General features: G+C 44.2%; 1 protein-coding gene across 4 annotated transcripts in view; it reads left to right on the forward strand.

The window, feature by feature from the left end:
- The window catches only part of ddc (dopa decarboxylase), an 87,527-nt gene that overhangs the window by 10,207 nt on the left and 52,137 nt on the right, over positions 1 to 25,183 (forward strand). For all 4 annotated transcript variants that reach the window (XM_080208972.1, XM_080208962.1, XM_080208991.1 and 1 more), the window contains 2 exons: positions 5,339 to 5,473; positions 20,112 to 20,255. In XM_080208972.1, the coding sequence (XP_080065098.1) occupies positions 5,339 to 5,473; positions 20,112 to 20,255 (279 nt within the window). The remainder of the gene's footprint in view (positions 1 to 5,338; positions 5,474 to 20,111; positions 20,256 to 25,183) is intronic.

Here is a 25,183-nt window from a genome sequence, read left to right on the forward strand (position 1 = left end):
GGGCAAAACTTTCGGCCTTTTTCTGTAAATGGTGGCTCTGGTTAGAAAACTAGCACTTGGTATCCTGGTTGCACGGCCGGCTTTTCGTACAAGGATACTGCGGCACTTGGAGAACAAATAATACTATAGGTATCTCTGACACCATCACGCTGGCCGGGTGGGGCCTGATAGAGAGGCAACCGCAGCTGAAGGGCATCCTGAATAAGAAGAACCACCCCTGCCCAAACCAGCAGCAGGCAACCCCACTCAAAGATATGGAAGCGCCCCCCCCCCCCCCCCCTCCCCCCCACCGCCCTAAACAAGCATTAGGGCTTTCTCTCACCTCCCCCAACCCAACAGACAAATAATGGAACCCCCTCCCCACCCCGCATGAGCGCCAGGACAACACTGCGATGGAGGTCCGCAGAGGGCCTGCCACTTAGCAGTGCCCAGGCATAGTCATCTCCCCCTGTGTATGGGGTAGGGGGCTATATTTACCTGTGCTGGTTCCACTTGACCACTTCATATTTTTTCTAAAGCTGTTGTAAACTGCAGTGATGTGATATTACATCTGCGAGGGGGAATTCTCTCCTTGGGGAAACATATGGCAAGGTCGCTCAATAAGCAAATTTAAATTTATTAAAATATATTTAAGTGATGGAAACTTTGTTATGTAACTGCTGAGGAGGCGGTGAAAATCGGGAAATGAGAATCTTGTTTTCTGTTTTCTCGCAAGATTTGCACCCACGTTGCCGTTTGCACTCACGGCTAACACGTGTGCAAAACCACTCTCTTGATACATGATTACTTAACTGAGTTAGTTGGCACAGTGGTTAGCACACCTGTCTCACAGCCCGACCCGGGTTCAATTCCGACCTTGGGTGACTGTCTGTGCGGAGTCTGTACACTCTCCCCGCATCTGCATGTGTTTCTTCTGTGAGCCCTGGTTTCCTCCCACAGTCCAAAGATGTGTAGGTTAGGTTGATTGGCCATGATAAATTGTCCCTTCGTGTCAGGGACACCAGCAGGATAAATACATGGGATTAAAGGGATACAGCCTGGGTGGGATTGTGCTTGGTGCAGACACAATGGGCCAAATGGCCTCCTTCTGCTTTGTAGGGATTCAGTGACTCTGGTATAAACTGTATGTTGCTTCATGTTTACTATTCCCTACTTTTTGTAGGTCCAATCTCTCTGAATCAAAGGAATAATTTAATCAAGAATAGAAGATGAAAATTTGTTCCTGAATTCTTGTAGTAAAGCTCTTGTGTTGAGAGCAAATTCATAAAATTTTTCCACAAAATGAGAGTGGTTTCCACAGACAGTTTTCAGATTTTCTCACCAGGTTCTTCCCTGTATGTCTTTGGAGTGGCAACGTGTTTTTAAGTGAAGTGAAATAGCAAACTAAATTAAACAGCAAATCAAAAGGAAAATCTGAATTTATATTTAAAATCAAACAAAAGCTCAAAGTTGGAGAAATTTGTCGTATTTTGTCTCCACCAGCTATCTAAAACAATTGTATTCCTGGGCTATTTCACCATATCCTTTAATACTTAATTGTGTTTATATCATTCTGTTGTAAATATTGTGAGTGACTCAGCTTCAATAGACAGGCAATAACAACCTACTATTCCAAAAATTCTTAGCATGAAAAGTTTCTTCTAAACTCTCCTTGAATCTCATTTTTGCTGACTCATAGATCAGTAGAAAGAATCTTTAATTATCCATCCTTGATTATTCTTTGGTTATAGCAGTCAGTACAGAATATATTGTACCTGGTGGCATACTTTGGGAATGAATGAACTTTGCCAATTCGTTCGGACTGTGGATGATCGTTGTTATTAATTCCAAGTAGCTGCAGTGGTAATAATGCCCATTGCCAACCTGCAGCACTAATACAGCTTTGCATTGTACTTGCAAATCGTAAATGAACCCACTGAATCACCCTGATAGGGACAGGCATAATGCCATTGCATTTATGGGTTTTTTTAATATTGTTTGTTATAGAAAGAACATTCCAGAGAGTCTGAAATTAAAGCAATCATTATGTAATCACACCAACTTGAGTGATTAACACACAACAAATGTTGGTTGTGTATTGTGTAAGCCCTCTCCAAATTTTAAATGTTTGCATCAGATTTTCCATCTTCATTTCTGGGAATACGCTATTAACCAAACTTCACAATAGGCCCACTGATTCTTGCAGCTGCCATGGCTACACTTCCTCACACCATTCTCCTAGTTCCCCGTTTCCATCGTATCTACTCAAACGATGCAATTTTCTATGTGAGCACTTCTGATATATTTTCTGTTTTTCTTCAACCAGGGAGCGTCCCCTCCCCTCCACCGTTAACATGTCTGTTCTACATCACGCACCTTTTTGCTCCTATCCTTTCCCTCACTTCTAAAATCATCAAAGGATTCCTCTTGTCTTCTCCTTGTCTTCACCTTCCACCCCAGCAGCCTCTGTATTCAATGGATTGTTCGTCACCATTTCCATCACCTCCACTGTGATGCCATCACCTCCCCATTCAGTCTGGAGGAATCATTTTACCTGCAATATCCTGATTCACTTCAATATGCCCTCTCATTACTAGGGACACTTTTCCATTAAACAGGACAGATGCACAGCTGTCCTTTTACCTCCTCCATTTTCACAATCCAAGATGCTTCTTTTAATTCAGTTTCTATACTCACTGCTTATGATATGGTCTCCTCTACATTGCAGAGACCAAATGCAGACTGGCTGAATTCTTTGTGGCACATGCCCATTGAGTTGACAAGTTTTCTGTAGTTTTCTCTAGTTTTCTGTCGCCTGTTATTTTAATTAATCTCCTTGCTGTCATGCTGAGTTTGCTCTCTTTGAAGCTCAAAATAAGCTCAAGAAACAGAACTTCACCTTTCAACCAGGCAGTTTACCATCTTCTAGATTCAGAATTAAGTACATTCATTTAAAATGTTGGGCAGGGTCCTCTGGTCTCCCTGCTGTGTCTTTCTTGCAGTGGGAGGTGGTGTGCTGTTTGGCTGCAGCAGGATCTTCTAGTAGGCAGAGTGGTTAGCGCTGCTGCCTCACGGCGCCAGGGACCCAGGTTTGATTCTCCGCTTGCATCACTCTGTGCGGTGTCTGCATGGGATTCCTCCGGGTGCTCTGATTTGCTCCCACAGTCCAAAGATGCACAGGTTAGGCTGATTGGCCATGCCAAAACTGACTGTTAGTGTCAGGGGCATTAGCAGTGTAAATACCTGAGGTTACAGGGTAGGGCCTAGTTGGGATTGTTGACAGTACAGGCTAGATGGGCTGAATGGCTTCCTTCTGCGCTGTATGGATTCTATGTCCTGTCGCTGTGAATGGGATTTCCTATTTACTCCATCCCATGCTGCCAGGAAATGTGCAGCGTTGACAGAATCAGAAGATCCCACCATTGCAAGTTCTGGCACTATTTTGTTTGGCTTCTCTTTTTTTTGTTGTCAGTTTGTTTCTCTCTATTTCCTTCTTTCAAACAGAGACTGTTCAGGATCCAGCTATCTACTGACATCCAGATACATCTTTTGTTTCTTTATTTGTCCCATTCCACTCCCTTGGGCCTTGCACCATGCATTTTTTTTCATTTAATTTGTCCTTTCCATCCTACCCCTTTCAGCTGCTTAAAACCTATTACATTTTTAATGCTCCTATGTTCTAACTTTTCCCTGTTTTGATCAAAAGTCACAGACCTGAGCTGTTAATTATATTTTTCTCTCCCCAGTCTTGCTGAATGTTTCCTAAATGGGACATGGGTAACATCTCTTGATCTTACATTTCAAAGGTTCCTCAATCCAAACTATAGTATACAAATCCTCTGAGGGGCCCATGAGTCCTGGAGAAGCTGTCCCAATTCCGCAAACATTGTATGTGGTTAGGAGATGCCTAGCCCCTCAGCGGAACAGGCTTATGTTAGAATTATAGGATACAGGTGGGTTATCCCATGTTATTGAAAATTGGAGGTACCGGGAATGAATGTGGAATTCTAGAATCAGGCCTTGCCTTGTTATTTTCACACTGCTTCATAGTCTTTCTGACTTCGTGAAAATTAGGTCTATCGTCTCAGCCTTTTTTCTTTAGTAATCAATGTAATGTATAACGCCAAAACCCTTTTACCTTTTATGGATTTTTAAAAACCTGCAATCCTCTACCTGGTTTCTGTCAACTTTCCACAGCAATATCTACACCCGGTTTCAGATGATTTAATCTAGGGACATGTAGCTCTTTAGATCTACAAATCTGCACCTGATCTCGGAAACTAGGATCTTTACTAAAAGAAAAGCGATTAAAAAATGGCTTAAGAGTGTTGATTTTGAATGCACACTGTAAAAACATCCCTCGTATATTGTAACACTACCAAACCCATGAATAGAACTCTCATCTCATTTTCCCATTTTCCTTAGTAGTGCCACAAAATTGAAAAATGTGCAAATACTTTGATGCAATCAACATTCAAACCAGGAAATCCTCTGCTCCACCACCCTCTCCAGGGCAATTGGGAATGGGCAACAAGCGCTAGCCAAGCCAGCAATGTCCACATGCCAGACAGCAATAAAGAAAAGAGAAAGATCTCCAGCCTGGAAGGAACCACATAAAAGTTCATGCCCATGGACACCTTCTTAGCCACTGACAATGCTGTCCTTTTCTTGCTCTGAGGTTGTAATTGTAGCTGTAGATTTCAGTAAGGACCTTCTTCAAGACATCTAACACACTGTTTCCCACAGATAGAAGAATTACTTCCTGAGAACTCTGGCAGTGTGGTCTCCAACTGAAAGTCTTCCCCTCAGCCTTTTCATCCCTCATTCAGCAACCTTGCTTACTTTGTGTTGCCTCTGTTTATTCTTCTTGTCATGCTGTCATTCAACAGGGAAGAAAGTTAACAGTATTCACCTTTAGGAACAAGTTGTTTGTGGATGTAATCAGTGTGATCAGCTGATGAATGTTATAATCTGCCTACTCTGCATACTTCAGGTTGAAGCTCCCTGCTCATGCATGAGTACTCTCACCGAAATGATGTTGGTGCAGCTTACAGGTGAAGACTGATAAAGGAGCACCAAAAGCTTGTGATTTCAGATAAACCTACAACCCGGTATGATGCAACTTCTCATCTTGTTGACCCCAATCCGTCACTGGCATCTTCACATTATGACCAGAATTTTGCACATTTTTTTCATCTTTTTGTGGGTTATGAGCATTGTAGGCAAGGTGCACCATGGATGCCATTCTCAAGCCAAAATGGTGTTCATGGCATGTAAAAACAATTTTCTAAGAAGCTAAACTATTTGATTTTAAAGTGTTTAACTGCTGGCAATTCATGGTGATTAATTCTCTATTTAGGGAACAGCCAGTGAAAGTACACTGGTGACACTTCTTGCTGCAAAAAAGAGGATGATTAGACAAGTTCAAGCTCAACATCCTGATCTTGGAGAATTCACTATCATGTCCAAGCTGGTGGCTTATACATCAGAGCAGGTGAGTGTTGCTCTGTTTTTCTCTTTGAACATCATGTTACTATCAAACCAACCAAAAGAAAGTCTTTCCTTTATTCATGGGATGTGGGCATAGCTGGCTGGGCCAGCATTTACTGCTCATTCCTGAAGGCAAGTAAGAGTCAATCACATTACATTTTTAATTTTATAATGGATGAGAAATGTTCGATGTGAATAGGGAACTGAACAGAAATAGAACTGAATGTGCCATTGTTTTGCAATGAATAGAATTGGATTTCAGGAGACCTACAACTTAGTACACTTTTTAGTTGCATCAATTTAGCAAATTATTAGACTGCAGATGTCAGCCTGGAAATTGTGCAAAGGTTTTGCCACAAACATAGTGCAATTCTCATTTAGATGAGGAAAAAATGGCAAAAGCTATATATTGAATCACAACCTCAAAGTGGGGCAGGGAGTGTGAGATTGGGGTAAGTACTGCCCCCATCCTTGTGTGTTGACAGTAGTTTGAAGGCATTTCTGGAATTATGCCTAGACTAACCTAGGAACCCCAACTAATAGTCTTTAATTGGCTCATTCCCTATCTCTACTGAGAGATCATCGAAATAGGAGCAGGAATAGGCATCCAGGCCCTCAAGCTTATTCCAGCATTGAATAAGATCATGGCTGACCTGATAATGATCTTAACTCTTCTTTTCTGCCTGCCTGCCCCTATGTAACCCTTGTCTTCCTTTCAGATCAAAATTTTGTCTAGCTCAGCCTTAAACATATTTAGTGACACAGCGTCCACTGCTCTCTGTGGAAAAGCATCCCACAGATTAATGACCCTCTGACAGAAGAAATCTCTCTTCACTTCCACCTGATTTTTAAACTATGCTCCCTAGGTCAAACTTCCCCCATGAATGGAAACATTCTTTTAGCATCCACCCCAAGACCGCTCAGGATCTTATATGGCCTGAATGTTCTGTTTGTTGGGAGTGTGCACTCGACAGGTCCGGTTGTGGGTATAAAACACATTTCCAGTCGTGGTCTGCTTTGGAATGTGATCCTACACTGTCTGGCCAATTAAGGGGCAGCCTGTGTAACACGCATGCTGGGAAACACACGTGCTGGGAAAACATCACCAGTGCTGTGGGGGACAGGAAGAGGGTGGGCACCAGGCATGAGGAAGGTGTGGGCCAGTGCTTCTAATGGGTTCCCTCAGCAGGACAGCCAATGTGGAGATGCAGACCTGTTTTAAAAAAAATCATTATAGAAAAGTTATGCAGAGTGTCCAGGCAGTACATTCAAACACAAAGCTTGGTCCCAGACATCATTTCAATTTTATTTCAGCCCAGACAGTTCATCTCTGCCTGGATTCAGGTTGCTACTAAAACATAAAGGCCACCTGGCCGTCAACCGGCCTGCCAACTGTAAAAGCAGACAGGCCACATAAAATTCCACCTAGTTGACCTCTGAATGGGCTAAATCACCTATGTCATAATGGCACCATGTTTCAGTTGGTGGGCACACACGAGAGTCTAAAGTGGACCCGCTGACTGAAATAGTGAGTGGGATTTTCTGGAAACAGAGGGTGTGAACAACAAGGAACCACGTTAACAGCAGTGGAACTGGAAAATCCCACCGCCATCAATGGCGAGCTGCTTTCGCTGCTGGAAAATACACTGCAGATGGGGGCAGAAAATCCTGTTCATTGTACAAGTGTGTCATTGAGACATGCACCCAATCCTTGCCTGTGTTTCAGTAAGATCACCTCTCATTCTTCCAAACTCTTCCAGTGAGTATAGGCCCAACCTCTGGTCCCGAGCCTCTATGTAAACTGCCATTCACTTGCTTCCCTCCATTAAACTGCAAAGCACAACAAGATAAACTGCTGATCTCAATCACAATTGCACAAGGCTTACCTGAGGCAAATCACCTTTAAACAAATGTGAACTGGGTGCAATGTGATTCTTATACTCCGATGGCCTAACCTTGAAGGTAGATTGAAGGCAATCTACTCAAACTGCTCACTATACCATGTTTATCATGGAATGCAAACATAACCATGTCTTATATTCTTAAACACGTCTTCTCTGTCTCATCCACCTTCTCCTACAAAAGTAAGTATAAGGAGCTCATGAACTTCATTCACTAAGATTGAGACAATTTGATCACATGCCTGTGTTGTGTCTCTCCTTTCCACTAGCCCTCCTGGCTAAACATTCTTGATGCTGCCCCTTGCCCTAGTCCTGAATTCACATCTTTCTCTAGTTTCTCTCCTATCTCCCTCCATGCCCCTTCTGAACTCAACTTGTCCAAACCTATCTCCAATAAATCAGCAGAGCCAGATGATTGTATCCCAGGCTGTAAACAGAAGGCAGGTAGGAAATAATGGAGCTCTGAGGATAATTTCCAATGCTCACTGTATAGGTGAGATCCCAGAGAATTGGAGATCTATGAACGTTGCACCATTATCTTAAAAAATTGCAAAAGACAGGTTAGAAAATTATAGAACTGTGAGTCTGACTTCGGTGTGAGTTGACATCTCCAGAGAGAGGTTAAACTATAACTTAGAAAAACGCGGATTGATCAGGGATAATGAGCATGGTTTTGTTAAGGGAAGATTGTGTCTTCAATCATGTCAATTTTTTTGAGGATTAACAAGGAGCATCAATGAGGCTAGTGCAGTGGCTGTTGTCCATATGGATTTTAGGAGGGCACTTAACAAGGTCCCACATGGCAGACTGGTTAAAAAAATTTACAAATGACACAAAACTTGGTTGTGTAGTTGATAGTGAAGTGGATAGCTGCTGTCCCCAGAATTTATCCATGGTTTGGTTGAGCAGGCAGAAAAGTGGCAAATGAAATTCCACCCAGGGAAATGTGAGATAATGCACTTGGGGAAGGCAGACAAAGCAACACATTGCTCAGTAAATGGGAGGATATTGAGAGGGGTTGAGGAAGTGAGAAATCTTATACTGCATGTCCACAGTCACTGAAGAGATCAGAAAGAGTGGATAAGGTGGTAAAGAATAAGAAATGCTTTCCTTTATTGGATGAGAAATTGGTACAAAAGCATGGATGTATTGCTGGAACTATATGAAGTGCCACAACTAGAATTTTGTGTACAGTTCTGGTCACCACATTGCAGGAAGGACAAAATTGTTCTCTTGCTCGCTCACGCAAAGAGAGAGACAATACAGAGGAGATTTGCAAGAATGTTGCCAGGGATTCAAAATTGCAGCTGTGTAAAAAAATTAGCTAGGTCAGGGTTGCTTTCTTTGCGAGGAGACGAAAGTTGGGGGGAGGGGGGCGGTGTGGGTGACCTAATTGAAGTATACAAAATTATGAGGGGCCTGGACAGGGTAGACAGGAAAGTTCTGTTTCCTATGGCTGAGAAATCAATTACCAGGGGCATAGATTTAAGGTGATTTGGCAGAAGGATTAGAAATGACAAGGGCAAAATATTTTCACTCAGAGGTGGTGGCCATTTGTAATTCACTGCTTGAATTGATGGTTGAGGCTGAAATGCTCAACCCATTCAGAAGGTACTTGGATTTACACCTGAAGTGCTGTAACCTGCAAGGCTACAGATTAGGTGCTGGAAAGCAGAATTAAAATAATTGGCCGGACGAGCCCCCAATTGTGAGAAACGGTCAGATACTCACTTTTATGATCCCCCCCTTGAATCAAAGACACGGATGAGTTCAGCTAACTGTCGGTTTATTCGATCTTGCAAGAAAGGGTGCCGTCCCGTGGGTACACACACCTTGCTTTACACAATCATAGTTTATATACATTTTTCTAGATAACAATAGGACAGCCCTCCTTTCTTCATTGGTTACCACTTCCTAATCCCTTTACCGAGTGAGCTCCTCCCTTGTTGACATCCCATTAACTCTAATCCAATCACCCCCTTTAAGGCTTAAATCGTTTTACCTCTCATCAATTCAGCTAACTCTTTTTCATTGTCCTGTAAATTGCTAACACATTTATTTTATATGGTGTAAATTAGTTTGTTTTCCTATCTCTTTTCTGAAGACCCCGGGCGCCTGCCAGTCTCATGTTTTTTTTTTCTTCTTTTTCTATGTGTTTCATCATCTGCTGGTCTTAGCGTTTAACCCCTCAGGTTACAATAACGGTTCTGTCATGGTTTCCGCCCCAGATGGCTTGACTCAAAAATTACACTACCATCCCTTACAATCCCCCCTGTTTTTCTTACGCTTTGTAATTTTTGACATTCTTCTGGTGTTCCAGGCGTTCCAGCGGGTCAAGGGCCTGTTCATCCAGAGTTTTATCGTCTAAGAGGCGTTCAGTCATAATCCAACGGATGGTAGCGTCGCACCATTGGCTCCTCAGCCAAGCGCATACACCAATTGTCCGAACCTGCGGTTCCTCTCGTACTGAGCAGGATTACTATTGCAACAACACTTTTGTAATCATCAGTAGGGTAAAACTAACCTGTCTCACGACGGTCTAACTAGAGAGGTGGTGCGCGACAGACTGGAGGGGCTGATTGTGGACAAGTCCCCAGGACCGAATGGAATGCATCCGAGGGTTCTGAAAGAAATGGCGGAGGTTATAGTGGATGCCTTGGTGGTTATTTTCCAGACGTCGCTGGATTCCGGGGAAGTGCCGGAAGATTGGAAAACGGCTAATGTTACGCCGTTGTTTAAGAAGGGTGCCAGGCAAAAGGCGGGGAATTATAGGCCGGTTAGTTTAACGTCTGTGGTAGGTAAAATGTTAGAATCCGTCATTAAGGAGGAAATTGCGAGGCATCTTGAAGGGAATTGCTTGATAGGGCGGACGCAACACGGTTTCATTAAAGGGAAGTCGTGTCTGACAAATTTACTGGAGTTCTATGAGGATGTGTCTAGGGCAGTGGATAGAGGAGAGCCGGTGGATGTGGTCTTTCTGGATTTTCAGAAGGCGTTTGACAAGGTACCTCACAAGAGGTTATTGCAGAAGGTCAGGGGACATGGAGTTGGGGGTAGGGTGTTAGCGTGGATAGAGGATTGGTTGTCAAATAGGAGGCAGAGAGTGGGGGTCAATGGGTGCTATTCGGATTGGCGGATGGTGACTAGTGGGGTGCCCCAGGGGTCGGTGCTGGGGCCTCAGCTATTTACCATTTATATAGATGATCTGGAGGAGGGAACCGAGTGCAGGGTGTCGAAATTTGCTGATGATACCAAGATTGGGGGAAAGGCAAATTGTGCGGAGGGTGTGGAGAGTCTGCAGAAGGATCTAGATAGGCTGGGCGAATGGGCCAGGAAATGGCAAATGGAATTTAATGTTGGCAAGTGTGAGGTGGTCCACTTTGGTAGGAAGAATGGTAGGAAGGACTATTACTTACGTGGCGAAAAACTGCAGCAGGCGACGGTGCAGAGGGACCTCGGGGTCCTTGTGCATGAGTCGCAAAAACCCAGCTTGCAGGTGCAGCAGGTGGTCAGGAGGGCGAATGGGATGCTGGCCTTCATAGCGAGGGGGATTGAATATAAAAGTTGGGAGGTCTTGCTGCAGCTGTATAGGGCATTGGTGAGGCCGCAGCTGGAGTACTGTGTGCAGTTTTGGGCGCCGCACCTGCGCAAGGATATTTTGGCCCTGGAGGGAGTGCAGAGGAGGTTTACTAGGCTGATACCGGAGTTGAGGGGATTGAGCTATGAGGAGAGGCTGAATAAACTAGGCTTGTACTCATTAGAGTTTAGAAGAATGAGGGGAGATCTCATTGAGACGTATAAGATGATGAATGGGATGGATAGGATAGAGGTGGAGAGACTCTTCCCGCTCAAAAAAGACAGTAGGACTAGGGGGCACAGCCTCAAGATAAAGGGGAGGCGGTTTAGAACGGAGTTGAGGAGGAACTTCTTCACTCAAAGGGTGGTGAATCTCTGGAATTCTCTGCCCGTTGAAGTGGTGGAGGCTGCCTCGCTAAATATTTTTAAGAAGCGGGTTGATGGGTTCTTGATAAGAGAGGGGATTAAGGGTTATGGGGAGAGGGCAGGAAAGTGGAACTGAGCCACAACAGATCAGCCATGATCTTATTGAATGGCGGGGCAGGCTCGAAGGGCTGGATGGCCTACTCCTGCTCCTATTTCTTATGTTCTTATGTTCTTAGTTTCTTCTTTCTCTCTTTGGCTAGTACAGACATGATGGGCTGAATTGCCTTTTTGTGCTGTAATTTTTTATTAGTTCTATGGTCCTGTTCCCTTGAACCTATTTCAACTTTGTAGTCAATCTATCATAAAAATAAATAAAACCAACTTCTATTCATTAACTGGTTTTGGAGCTTCTGAAACTCAGCCAATGATTCATAATGGACTCAGTCCATGGGAAATGTCAACAATTATACCTGTTGAACCTGTAGGATGGTTACGTGAGTTTTTGCTAAGCTACACCAGATCACTTATCAATCAATGTACTCCTGCAATAGGTAGCTGTTATTTTCACTTTGACAACTGTGGCCTTTTGCTTTCTTTTTTTATATAAGTTTTTTTTATATAAGTCATTTCAATAACTTCTGTTAATGACACTTGAACAGATCTGCCATTCACAAGCATTTACCTCTCCTCTATAAATTTGTGACTCTCACACTTCGGGCGAAAATTTCCTGTTCCGCCTGCCACAGGAATCGCAGTGGGCGAGACATGGACCGTGCGAAGGTCCATTAACCTAAGGTGGGATTTTCCAGTCTTGAGGCCAGCCTGGCTGTAAAATCCCACCCTATGGGTTAAGGCTTCTGGACCTGAATATGGGGTTTGTTTCAACTGAACACCAATTTCAAGTGACCTTTGCTGAGTTTGGGTTTTGCTCCAGTATGGTTCACACCCCTGCTTTTCCCTTTGCCTGTAAAAATGAGATCTGCCAGCAATAGGTGCAGGACTCCCTTACCAGACTCCCATTCACCATTTTTAAGGGCCTCCAGAATTGGCCAGAGCCCACACACATCCAGCTGCAATATCTCCTTGTGAGTCAGTGTGATACATTGTTTATAATGCATCTCTGCGGTGCCTTGGGAAGTTTCATTACAATAAATGTGCCATATAAACCCAAGTTCTCGTTCGTAGTTCACCTATATTCGAATGAAAACATACATACTCACTCCAGGAGCTATTAGATAAGAAAGATCATCTCTGTCATTAGGCTGGCCTGTCCTCCCTCATTGTTTACCGAAATTTAACCTCTATATTTCTCCATTGTATTTTCCTCTCTTTCCGTGTAGGATTTTCTCCCATCCTTTCAGTTATTTTTATCATTTATATCCATTTTCCACTTTTCTTCCACGTACTACTACTTTGCATTTTCTTCCTGATGAATATACAACTGTCTGTTGTCTATACACATTCATAGTTTAGGACTGTCAGCAGCTTGAGAAGGGTTTCATTATCTAAGCCAAATACTGAAAAGATCCTTTATTCATTTGGCAGCAGCCTTGGTTATTTTATAGACTCATAATAGCCAGTGTTCATTGTATAGGCAGATAGATATATTTACAATACGCATCACAAAAGTAACAGATGTTTAGCACGATTGATCTGTTTTTTTAGACTAGCGATGTAAACACCTGGTGCTTTGAAATGAAATAATGTTTCCAGAATGCTGGGTTTAATCAAAGAAGACTTGTCAAGTTCCTGCCACCCTCCCCCTCCGCTGCAGTGTACAAAGGTCAGGAAAAAAGAATTTCCTTAGGTTTCCTGGGGGTGGTTGCCGAGCTCCAACTGGTATAGGACAGACCTAATCACCATGTAAATGAAAGCAAAATACTGAGGATGATGGAAATATGAAATAAACACAGGGAGTGCTGGAAAACTCAGCAAGCCTGGCAGCATTGTGGAGAGAGGAACAGAGTTAATGTTTTGAGTTGAGTAAGAAGAAATCATGTTTGTCTCATAGAATCATACAATCCTACAATGCAGAAGGAGGCCATTTGGCCCATCAAGTCTGCACCGACTATAATTCCACCTAACCCCCATCCCGTAGCCTCAAATATTTACCCTAGCTAGTCCCCCTGACACAAGGGGACAATTTAACATGGCGAATCTACCTAACCTGCACATCTTTGGACTCTGGGAGGAAACTGGAGCACCCGGAGGAAAGCCATGCAGACAGCAGGAGAATGTACAAACTCCACATAGACAGTGACCCAAGCTGGGAATTGAACCCAGGTCCCTGGCGCTGTGAGATAGCAGTGCTAACCACTGTGCCACAATGGTGTCCTAATGACTCAAAACATTGGGCTGAGTTTTCCCCAAAAAAGGGCACGAACTTGCCGATTCACTGCGCTGGATGATCAACGTGACCAGGCAGGAATATAGTGTGAGAGCCCAAAAGTCCTCTACCTTTAAAGCTGAGAATGCGCTTAGGATCTGGGACAGGCCAAAGAATTTCAGGGAAGCCACCTCCAAGAGTTTTGTCCTACCCCAGGATCTTGGACATTGAATTGTAACCTTCTAGTTGTCGAATATCAGCAGCAGCCAGAAGATGCTAATAGCTGTGTCCTGTCGCTTACCCAGATATTCCTGGCCTTGTGTATTAGGCCCTTCCAGTATGGCTATGCATTACCCTGGCATATTCAAGTGATCCGAAGAAGAAACCCCGACTGGTAACAGGGTCGGAGGGTATCATGAATACATGGCAAGCGGTGTTGTGTTAGACTGGGATTGGGAAAGTTTCATATATAACCATTGCAGCTGCAGTTTGCTGCTTGAGAAGCAAATGGGACAACAGCAAATGCAGCCCCGTATAGGGCAGCAAAGAGAAATCATTTCCTTGTTAAAGGGCGCAGAGACCTTGAATGGGTTACCTGGCTTTATAAGATTTTACCAAAAGCTAACTTACTGTGGCTACAATTACAGAACCATGTGAAATATTGTCTTCAGAATTGGACTAAAATGTGGTTAAGGTTTAAATGACTGCTTCCTTTGCTCATGGGATTGAAGTACTTTGACTCGATTAATCCTTGATGCACTAATTATATTATACTGAGCTGTGACATATATCTGCTGCTGAAGGACTGATAAGAAATAGAAAGTGACAGCACTTCAACAAGTAGCACAGTGTAAAGTTCGTTCCTGTGGGAGGATTTGCCTGAGGACACAAGTGACCTTTCTATTTATGTTTGTGAATATGCCCAACAGTTGGGACAAAAGCAATGCAAGCTGCATGCAGTGTCTTTGCTGAAATGATGAGGAGATGGTGGTGTAGTGGTATTGTCCTTGGAATAGTAACCTGGGTTCGAATCCCACCGCAGCAGATGGTGAAATTTGAATTGAATAAAAGTCTGGAATTCTAATGATGACCATGAAACATCGTCAACTGTTTGTAAAAACCCATCTGGTTCACTAATGCCCTTTAGAGAAGGAATTCTGCTATCCTTATGTGGTTTAGCCTACCTGTGACTCCAGATCCACTGGCAATTAGGGATGGGCAATAAATGCTGGCCCAACCTGCAACGCCCACTTCCCATGAACAACAAATAAAAAAGTAAAAATGACATGCAGACAGGCATGTAAAATTCATGATCACTTATTAACAGGTACAATTTCATGAAAATGAGGAGGATGCTTTACTCCAAGGAAGCACATGTAGCAATTTTTGGACAATGGCATATCCATGAATTAGCATAACATTGGTGTTAAAATTTATGAGGTGCCTTTGATGAATGCAATAATTGTTCCAATGGGAGTAATGTTGGTCAGAACAAGGAAGGGGGGGAAAGGAATTTTTGGTGGCAATACTGGGCACATTGGGTGACAACCACAAATGAGGCCCATCTGCAAGAAAACCCAGGGTGGAATTACAGCCAACTTGGGGGCCAGGACATTGGAAGAAGCAAATGCTGGGGTTTGCAATTCGTACATTGTGTCCACATTTACCAGACTTTCGTGGGCAGCTGGCAGGGCAGCAGAATGAGATAAAGGCAGTCGTTGCAAGCAAGAGCTAGGCCGGAGAAATAAAATGGATGCAATTCTAATGGATCAAAGGATAAAAGTCAGGTTGAATGGAGGAAGTTGAAGCCTTAACGTGAGTGACTATTATGTTTTAGAAATCAGAAAGGAGATATGGGAAATGGATTAGGATATGACACATTGATCAATATTAATTTTTGGGAGTGAATTTTTACTGCTGTTCTCCCAAATATTTGCCCCAATTTAATTGTGTCTCCCTGCACAGATTCTGAATATCAGAATTTTATGCTTTATTTTAGATTTCTAGCATATACGGCTCTTCACTCTTGTGTCATGTTCAACTGAATTTAATCTCCACCAGCTCCCATGGTGGCATTTGAAATTCGTATCTCGAGAGCATTAACCCAGACCTCTGGATTACCACTATGCCACAATCTTCTCCCTAGAGATGGAGGAGATAGTGACACAGTACTGCCATTAGGTAATCTAGAGGCACAGCCTGTGCTCTAAGGACATGGGTTCAAATCCCCCAAGGTAGCTGGTGGAATTTGAATTCAATCAATAATTCTGGAATGTAAAGCTCGTCTCACTAACGATGATCATGAAACTATCACTGATTGTCATTAAAAACCCACCTGGTTCACTAACATCCCTTAGAGAAGGAAATCTGCCATCCTTACCTGTTCTGGACTACATGTGACTCCAAACCCAAAGCAATGTAATCTTAACTGTCCTCTGAAATGGTCAAACAAGACACTCATTTCAAGGGCAATTAGGGATGGGCAATAGATGCTGGATTTGCCAGAGAGGCTGTCATCCATGAAAGAATAAAGCGAAAAAAAAACCTTGGAAGAAATGCAGACATGGCCAATATAGTGGAATGTTCAGGGAAACATAGAAAATAAGAGCAGGAGTGACCATTTGGCCCTTCGAACCTGCTCTGCCGTTCTTTATGATCATGGCTGATCATCCAACTTGGTAACCTGTTCCCACTCACCCCAGTCTCCTCCCCCCGCCATATCCTTTGATCCCTTTAACCCCAAGAGCTATATCTAACTCCATCTTGAAAACAAACAATGTTTGGCCTCAACTGTTTTCTGTGGGAGAGAATTCCAGGGGCTGACCACTCTTTGGGTGAAGAAATTGCTCCTCATCTCGGTCCTAAATGATTTACCCCATGTCCTTAGACTGACTCCTGGTTTTCAGACTGGCAGAAAGGAGAGAGTAATTAGTCATAGGGATTCATGGTGGGATCATAGTTACTTATTATATCAATAAATGATTTTCACTTAAAAGTGAAGGGATGCAATCTGAAGATACTACCAAATTTACAGAATAATTAATAATGAGGAGAAAAACATTAAGATATAGGAAGACAAACAAGCTTGCACGATGGGTGAATAAGTGACAAATAAAATTAATTATGGGGAATTGTGAGGTGTTTTATTTTGGAATGAACAGGTCACACTTATCCACTGGATGATTTGAACCAATGTGGTAAACCATCAAAAAAAGCTGTAAATATCAATCCATAAATTCTTACGTGTAGCAGCATAGGCTGATGAAGGTGAAAAGAGTACAAAATACTATGAATCATTTCTAGAAGAATAGAACATAAGAACATAAGAAATAGGAGCAGGAGTAGGCCATCTGGCCCTTCGAGCCTGCCCCGCCATTCAATAAGATCATGGCTGATCTGTCATGGCTCAGTTCCACTTTCCCGCCCTCTCCCCATAACCCTTAATCCCCTCTCTTATCAAAAACCCATCAACCCGCGTCTTAAAAATATTTAGCGAGGCAGCCTCCACCACTTCAACGGGCAGAGAATTCCAGAGATTCACCACCCTTTGAGTGAAGAAGTTCCTCCTCAACTCCGTTCTAAACCACCCCCCCTTTATCTTGAGGCTGTGCCCCCTAGTCCTACTGTCTTTTTTGAGCGGGAAGAGTCTCTCCACCTCTATCCTATCCATCCCATTCATCATCTTATACGTCTCAATGAGATCTCCCCTCATTCTTCTAAACTCTAACGAGTACAAGCCTAGTTTATTCAGCCTCTCCTCATAGCTCAACCCCCTCAACTCCGGTATCAGCCTAGTAAACCTCCTCTGCACTCCCTCCAAGGCCAAAATATCTTTGCGCAGGTGCGGCGCCCTGAACTGCACACAGTACTCCAGCTGCGGCCTCACCAATGCCCTATACAGCTGCAGCAAGACCTCCCTACTTTTATATTCAATCCCCCTCACTATGAAGGCCAGCATCCCATTCGCCTTCCTGACCACATGCTGCACCTGCAAGCTGGGTTTTTGCGACTCATGCACAAGGACCCCGAGGTCCCTCTGCACCGTTGCCTGCTGCAGTTTTTCGCCCCGTAAGTAATAGTCCTTCCTACCATTATTCCTACCAAAGTGGACCACCTCACACTTGCCAACATTAAATTCCATTTGCCATTTCCTGGCCCATTCGCCCAGCCTATCTAGATCCTTCTGCAGACTCTCCACACCCTCTGCACAATTTGCCGTTCCCCCAATCTTGGTGTCATCAGCAAATTTCGACACCCTACACTCGGTTCCCTCCTCCAGATCATCTATATAAATGGTAAATAGCTGAGGCCCCAGCACCGACCCCTGGGGCACTCCACTAGTCACCATCCGCCAATCCGAATAGCACCCGTTGACCCCCACTCTCTGCCTCCTATTTGACAACCAATCCTCTATCCACGCTAACACCCTACCCCCAACTCCATGTCCCTCGACCTTCTGTAATAACCTCTTGTGAGGTACTTTGTCAAACGCCTTCTGAAAATCCAGAAAGACTACATCCACCGGCTCTCCTCTATCCACCGCCCTAGACACATTCTCATAGAACTCCAGTAAATTTGTCAGACACGACTTCCCTTTAATGAAACCGTGCTGCGTCTGCTCTATCAAGCAATTCCCTTCAAGATGCCTCGCAATTTCCTCCTTAATGACAGATTCTAACATTTTACCTACCACAGACGTTAAACTAACCGGCCTATAATTCCCCACCTTTTGCCTGGCACCCTTCTTAAACAACGGCGTAACATTAGCCGTTTTCCAATCCTCCGGCACTTCCCCGGAATCCAGCGACGTTTGGAAAATAACCACCAAGGCATCCACTATCACCTCTGCCATTTCTTTCAGAACCCTCGGATGCATTCCATCCGGTCCTGGGGACTTGTCCGCAATCAGCCCCTCCAGTCTGTCGAGCACCGCCTCTCTAGTAACAATAATGTCATTAAGACCCTCCAGTCCTACCACCTTTCCATCACTAACACCCGGCAAATTATTCACGTCCTCCTCCGTGAAGACAGAAACAAAAAAGTTATTCAATACCTTAGCCATATCCCCATCCCCTACCACTAGGTCCCCTTTCTCATCCTCTAAAGGACCAATAAAAGAGGAAGTAATATTGAATTTATTGTATTGCTGTTTAACTGTACTTGGAGTGTTGTATGCCATTCTAGTGTCCCTACTACAAAGGGCATATTGAAGTAGAAAATGCAGCGAGAATAGCAGTCTTTATTTGGAAAACATGATATGGAGATGCCGGCGTTGGATTGGGGTGCACACTGTAAGATGTCTCACAACACCAGGTTAAAATCCAATAGGTTTATTTGGTATCATGAGCTTTTGGAGCACTACTCCTTCATCAGGTAAGTTATTTGGAAAAGAGAAGATTTGAGAATATCAGAAGGAGGGCTTTACAATATGAAGGACCTTATGGTCCATATCCCCCAAACCATTTCCATTTCTGTGTCAGACCAGAATAAATATGCAAGGTATATTTATGGCGGGGGTGGGGGGGCTCTGCGGTTCCAATGTGTAGGTGTAGATATCTGAATGCACAGCTATCAATGGTGGAGCCAAGGAAGTGGAGGCTGCACAAGTGGCCAGAGGGGTTGTATGATGAAGGAGGTTACAGAGGTAGGAAGGGGAGATGTCATGGAGAGATTTGAGCATGAGGCTGACCATTTTAAAATCAAGTTAATGGACCTAGAGCCACTGAGGGTTAGCAAGAGTGAGGCTGAAGGGTGAACAGGATGTTGTGCGAGTTAGGATATGGGTAATAGAGTTTAGGATTAGTTCAAGTTTATGGAGGGTATAAGAGTCAGACCAGGAAATTATTGAAATAATCAAGTCTGGAGGTAACAAACGATGAGGATTTTAACAACATATAAAGTGAGATAGGTGGAGCAAGGTAATGTTAGATGTAACTAGGTGATAATTGTGAGAGAGAGGTTTGGGGTTAGAATATTAGTTTGAGGTGGAATAGGACACCAAGATTGCAAGGTTAGCTTGAGACAGTGACCGTGATCCCTCAAGGGATAAAATCTATGGTTGGGGGGACAATGTTTTTGTAGGGATAGAGGATTATTTGTTTTGGTCTTCCTCATGTTTAATTGGAGGAATTTCTACTCATCTAGGACTGGATGAGCCAAGGTTCCACTCATGATTGTCATTCATTAATCTTTGCTGAGAATTCTGCAAGTACTGATATTTCATGCATTGCCTGGATCCGTGCTTGAATGGTAACTTGGATGCGGTACTTGAGGGGTTGCAGAGAGCAGAGATGGGCAAGATTTGAACTCCTCGAAACTCACTCACTTACACACCGGTAAAATTAGATCCGTAAAGTCTTTAGTCCATGATACTGGCAAGAAAAAAATTGATTCTTAATGGTGGCTTAACTGTACAGTTAATGTCTATTTGCCACTTAGGGCCAATTCTTAATCAATCTTTATTTCTTTGTCAGGCTCATTCTTCTGTTGAACGAGCAGGATTGATTGGTAGTGTCAAAATGCGAAAATTACCCACTGATGAGAAATTCAGTCTCCGTGGGGAAACATTAAGACAAGCTTTGGAAGAAGATCTCGCCTTGGGATTAATTCCTTTCTACGTAAGTAAACATTTCCATTATCTTTGGTCAGAAACTAACTCAATTGCACTTTTATTTTTCTATATTTCCACCTTCCTGTGGACCTAAACCATTCATTTCTTGCATCAGTAGATTACCTTCATAAAACATGCATCCTGGCTTTCTTTGGCATTAACAGGTCATTCTTGGGAGGTGAGGCTCTGGGACATTTTACTGGTGCATAGAGAGACAATGGGCATAAAGATTAATGAGGCAGATTCATGACACTTCTGATTTCCTGGTGAGTTGTACCTCATTAAATTAATTTTAAATGTTAGTACCCTCACACACTGAGCCACTGATAAGATTAGATGAATTGGTATTCATGGGTTGGATTGATTTAGCTTAACTGGCTGGACCACCTGGTTTATGATGCAGAGCGCTGCCGACAGCGTGGTTTCAAATCCCCAACCTGCTGAGGTTATTCATGAAGGCCCTGCCTTTTCAACCTTGCCCCTTGCCTGAGGTGTGGTGATCTTCAGGTTAAATCACCACCACTCAGCCTATGGTCATCTGGGACTTTACCTTTAGTACAACCATAACACTTCAAGTATGAAAGTAGAAAATCCTGGAAAATCTCAGCAGGTCTGGCAGCATCTGTGGAGAGAGAAACAGAATTAACGTTTCAAGTCCAATATGACTTTCTTCAGAATGAAGAGAGGTAGGCAGTTTTATTTATTTGTTCAGAGGACATGGGCGTCGCTGGCTGGCCAGCTTTTATTGCCCAGTCCTGATTGCCCTTGAGGAGATGGTGGTGAGCTGCCGCCTTGAATGGCTGCTGTCCACATGCTGGAGGTTGACACGCAATGCCATTAGAGAGGGAATTCCAGGATTTTGACCCAGCAACTGCAAAGGAACAGCAATATATTCCCAAGTCAGGATCATGAGTGGCTTAGAGGGGAACTTGTAGGTGGTTGTGCTCCCATGTATCTGCTGTCTGTCCTGCTAATGGAAGTGGTCATGGGTTTGGAAGGTCCTGTCTAAGGATCTTTGATGAATTTCTGCAGTGCATCTTGTAGATAGTACACACTGCTGCTGCTGAGTGTTGGTGGTGGAGGGAGTGGATTTTTGTGGATGTGGTGACAATCAAGCAGGCTGTTTTGTCCTGGATAGTGTCAAGCTTCTTGAGTATTATTGGAGCTGCACCCATTCAGGCTGGTAGGGAGTATTCCTTCACCCTCCTGACTTCTAGCTTGAGATACTAGTCAGGCTTTGGGGAGTGAGGATGTGAGTTAGTCATTGCAGTATTCCTAGTATCTGACCTACTTTTTGTAGACACTGTGGGTGGAATTCTCCCCCCAAAAATTCAAATATTGAATTTGTGTGAAAACTGGAGTAATTCACGTTGGTTCTTTCAGTGGGAGCTCAGGGAAGGATCTCATACATTCAGTGGACTGAAGAAGCCGCCAGCGTGAATATCATTACATTTCAGTGGCAGGGCCTACTCCCGCTGGAGAGGCTGAAATCAGCACGCTGAACGGGCCACTGTTCATGCTGAGATCAACGCATGCGCAGTGGCCCTGCACTGACAGCCTCCCTCTTTCTGGCCAGCTCAATCACTGGCCAGCCTGTGACCTCTGCAATGCCAGCTCTCTGTGCCCCCACAGCCTGATTGCTGGCACACCAACCATTCCCAGGCCCAGCCCCGACACCCCACTCTCCCCCCAGCTCCCCGATCCGTCCCCCATTGCTGGCCTCCCTTCTTCTCTGACCAATCCCTACGCAGAGTGGCAGCCCCCACCAATTGCTTCATCAGGCTCTGCCCCCAAATAGACCCTGCTCCCTTGGCACTGTCTAATGCCTGATGGGCAGTGTCAAGGTGCCCCCTGGGCATTGGCGCTTTGCCCCTTGGATAGTACCAGGGGGCACAGACAGGCACTGCCAGGGACCCATATTCCCTTCCCCCCCTCACTCCAGCTGGGTCACCCCACTAATTGCCCAAAAGTGGACAGCTACTCTAAACCCCGCTAAAGTGAAACACACCATTTGCTGTGGCGGGATTCAAATCCAGGTCCCTAGAACACTGGCTGTCCCATTTAGCTCGGTGATAACGCCATAATGGAGGTTATTCTCAACATGAAGAGTTTTATGCTTTGGAAAAGGAGGGAGGGAAAATCAGGTGAAACAGAAGGGAAGGCCGCTGATTGATTAGAGGGCAGGGGAGATTCAATACCAAAAGGCAAACGGAGTGATAATGACAGTGGTAAAGAAACAAAGCATTGGACCAAATTCAGTGTTAATAGCAGAATAAAGGTCAGCTCTCTTTGACAGGAAAAGCATATTGTATACTAAATTGAAATAAGTACAAGCAAATCACTGCACAACCTGGAAGAAGTAGTTGGGATCTTGGAGAGTGAGGAGGAAGGAATCATAATCGTAGAGTTATGGATTTTTACAGCACAGAAAGAGGCCCTTCAGCCCAACATATCTGCGCCAGCTATCGAGTGCCAATCTATTCTAATCCCATTTTCCAGCACTTGGTCCGTAGCCTTTTATGCAATGACAGTTCAAATGTTCATCTACGTACTTCTTAAATGCTGTGAGGGCTCCCACCTCTACCAACCTTTCAGGCAGTGAGTCCCATGTTACCACCACCCTCTGGATGAAAATGATTTTCCTCCAATCCCCTCTTAATCTCCAGTCCATTACCTTAAATCCTGGTTATTGACCCCTCTACCTAGACCATAAGACACAGGAGCAGAATTAGGCCATTCAGCCCATCGAGCCTGCTCCATCATTCAATCATGGCTGATATTTTTCTCATCCCCATTTTCCTGCCTTTTCCCCATAACCTCTGATCCCCTTATCAATCAAGAACCTATTCTTCTCTGTCTTAAAGACACTTAATGACCTGGCCTCCACAGCCTTCTGCGGCAAAGAGTTCCACAGATTCATCACTCTCTGGCTGAAAAAATTCCTCATCATCTCTGTTTTAAAGGATCATTCCTTTAGCCTGAGGTTGTGCCCTCTGGTTCTAGATTTTCCTTCTAGTGGAAACATCCTCTCCATGTCACTCTCCAGGTCTTGCAGTATCTTGCAAGTTTCAATAAGATCCACCAACCCCCCCTCATTTTTCTAAACTCCAACGAGAACAGACCCAGAGTCCTCAACCGTTCCTCATAAGACAACCTCTTCATTCCAGGGATCACTGTTGTGAACTTTCTCTGGACCCTTTCCAAGGCCAGCATATTCTTCCTTAGATATGGGGCCCAAAACTGCTCACAATACTCTGACCAGAGCCTTATATAGCCTCAAAGGGAAAAATTTCTTCCTATCTACCCTATTTATGTCACTCATACTTTTGTATGGCTCAGCCAGGTCCCCCTCAGCCTTCACTGCTCTAAAGAGAACAACCCCAGCCTAACCAGCCTCTTTTCTTGGTTGGAATCTCCAGCCCAGTTTACATCCTGGTGAATCTGTTCTGCACTCTTTCTAGTGCAATCACATCCTTCCTATAGTGTGGCGAGCAGAACTGCACACAGTACTCCAGCTGTGACCTAATGGGAATTTTATATAGCTGTATCATAACCTACCTGCTCTTATACTCTGTGCCCTGACTAATAAAAGCAAGTATCCCATGTGCCTTCATAGTCATCTTGTCCTGTTTCTTTCAGGGATCTTTGGACACGCACCCCAAGATCCCTCCGGTCCCCTGTACTTTCTAACGACCTACTGTCCATTGTATATTCTCCTGCCTTATTAATCTTCCCAAAATGCATCAGCTCTCTCTTTTCAGAGTTAAATTCCATTTGACATTGTTCTGCCCATTTGACTATAGAGTCATAGAGGTTTACACCATGGAAACAGGCCCTTCGGGCCATCTAATCCATGCCGCCCTTATTTTTTTAAAATCCCTAAGCTAGTCCCAATTGTCCGCATTTGGCCCATATCCTTCTACACTCATTGTCCCCATATAACTATCTAAATGCTTTTTAAAAGATAAAATTGTACCCGCCTCTACTACTACCTCTGGCAGCTTGTTCCAGACATTCGCCATCCTCTGTGTGAAAAAATTGCCCCTCTGGACACTTTTGTATCTCTCCCCTCTCACCTTAAACCTATGCCCTTTAGTTTTGGACTCCCCTACTTTTGCGAAAGGATTACCTTTGACTATCTACCTTGTCTATGCCCCTCATTATTTTATAGACCTCTATAAGGTACTACTGATGTAGGTAAGAAGAGGGAGGCACTCGTGAAAAAGGACTATAGGGAACTGGGTAGGCAGCTGAGGAAGAGAAAAGCAAAGGTAGTAATCTCAGGATTGCTGCCTGTGCCAAGGGAGAATGAGGGAAGAAATGAAATGAGGTGGAGGGTGAATGCGTGGCTGAGGGACTGGTGTAGAGGGCAGGGATTTCGGTTCCTAGATCACTGGGACCTCTTTAGGGGTAGGTGGGACCTCTATAGTAGGGACGGGTGGCACTTAAATACCAGGGGGACTAGTATCTTGGCAGGAAGACTGGCTAAGGCTACTGGGGGGACTTTAAACTAGAAAGGATGGGGGGAGGGAACTGTGTTGGGGAAACTGGGACAGAGGAGGTTCGCTCCCAGGTAGGGGAGGACCGCAGGCAGTATGGGAGGGAGGTTAGACAGGTGGTGGAGATGGGAAATGCCCAGACTGAGGGGCTGAAGTGTATATATTTTAATGCAAGGAGTATAGTGAATAAGGTAGATGAGCTTAGGGCGTGGATGGCTGTTTGGGATTGTGATGTGGTGGCCATTACGGAGACTTGGATGTCTCAGGGACAGGACTGGGTACTTCAGGTGCCAGGCTTCAGGTGCTTCAGGAAGGACAGGGAGGGTGGCAGAAGGGGTGGTGGCGTGGCACTGTTGATCAGGGATAGTGTCATGGCTACAGAGAAAGAGGATGTCGTGGAGGGATTGTCTACAGAATCTCTGTGGGTGGAAGTTAG

Source organism: Carcharhinus amblyrhynchos, chromosome 2 (assembly GCF_965287045.1).
Source record: "Carcharhinus amblyrhynchos chromosome 2, sCarAmb.v2.hapA, whole genome shotgun sequence".
NCBI lineage: Eukaryota > Metazoa > Chordata > Chondrichthyes > Carcharhiniformes > Carcharhinidae > Carcharhinus > Carcharhinus amblyrhynchos.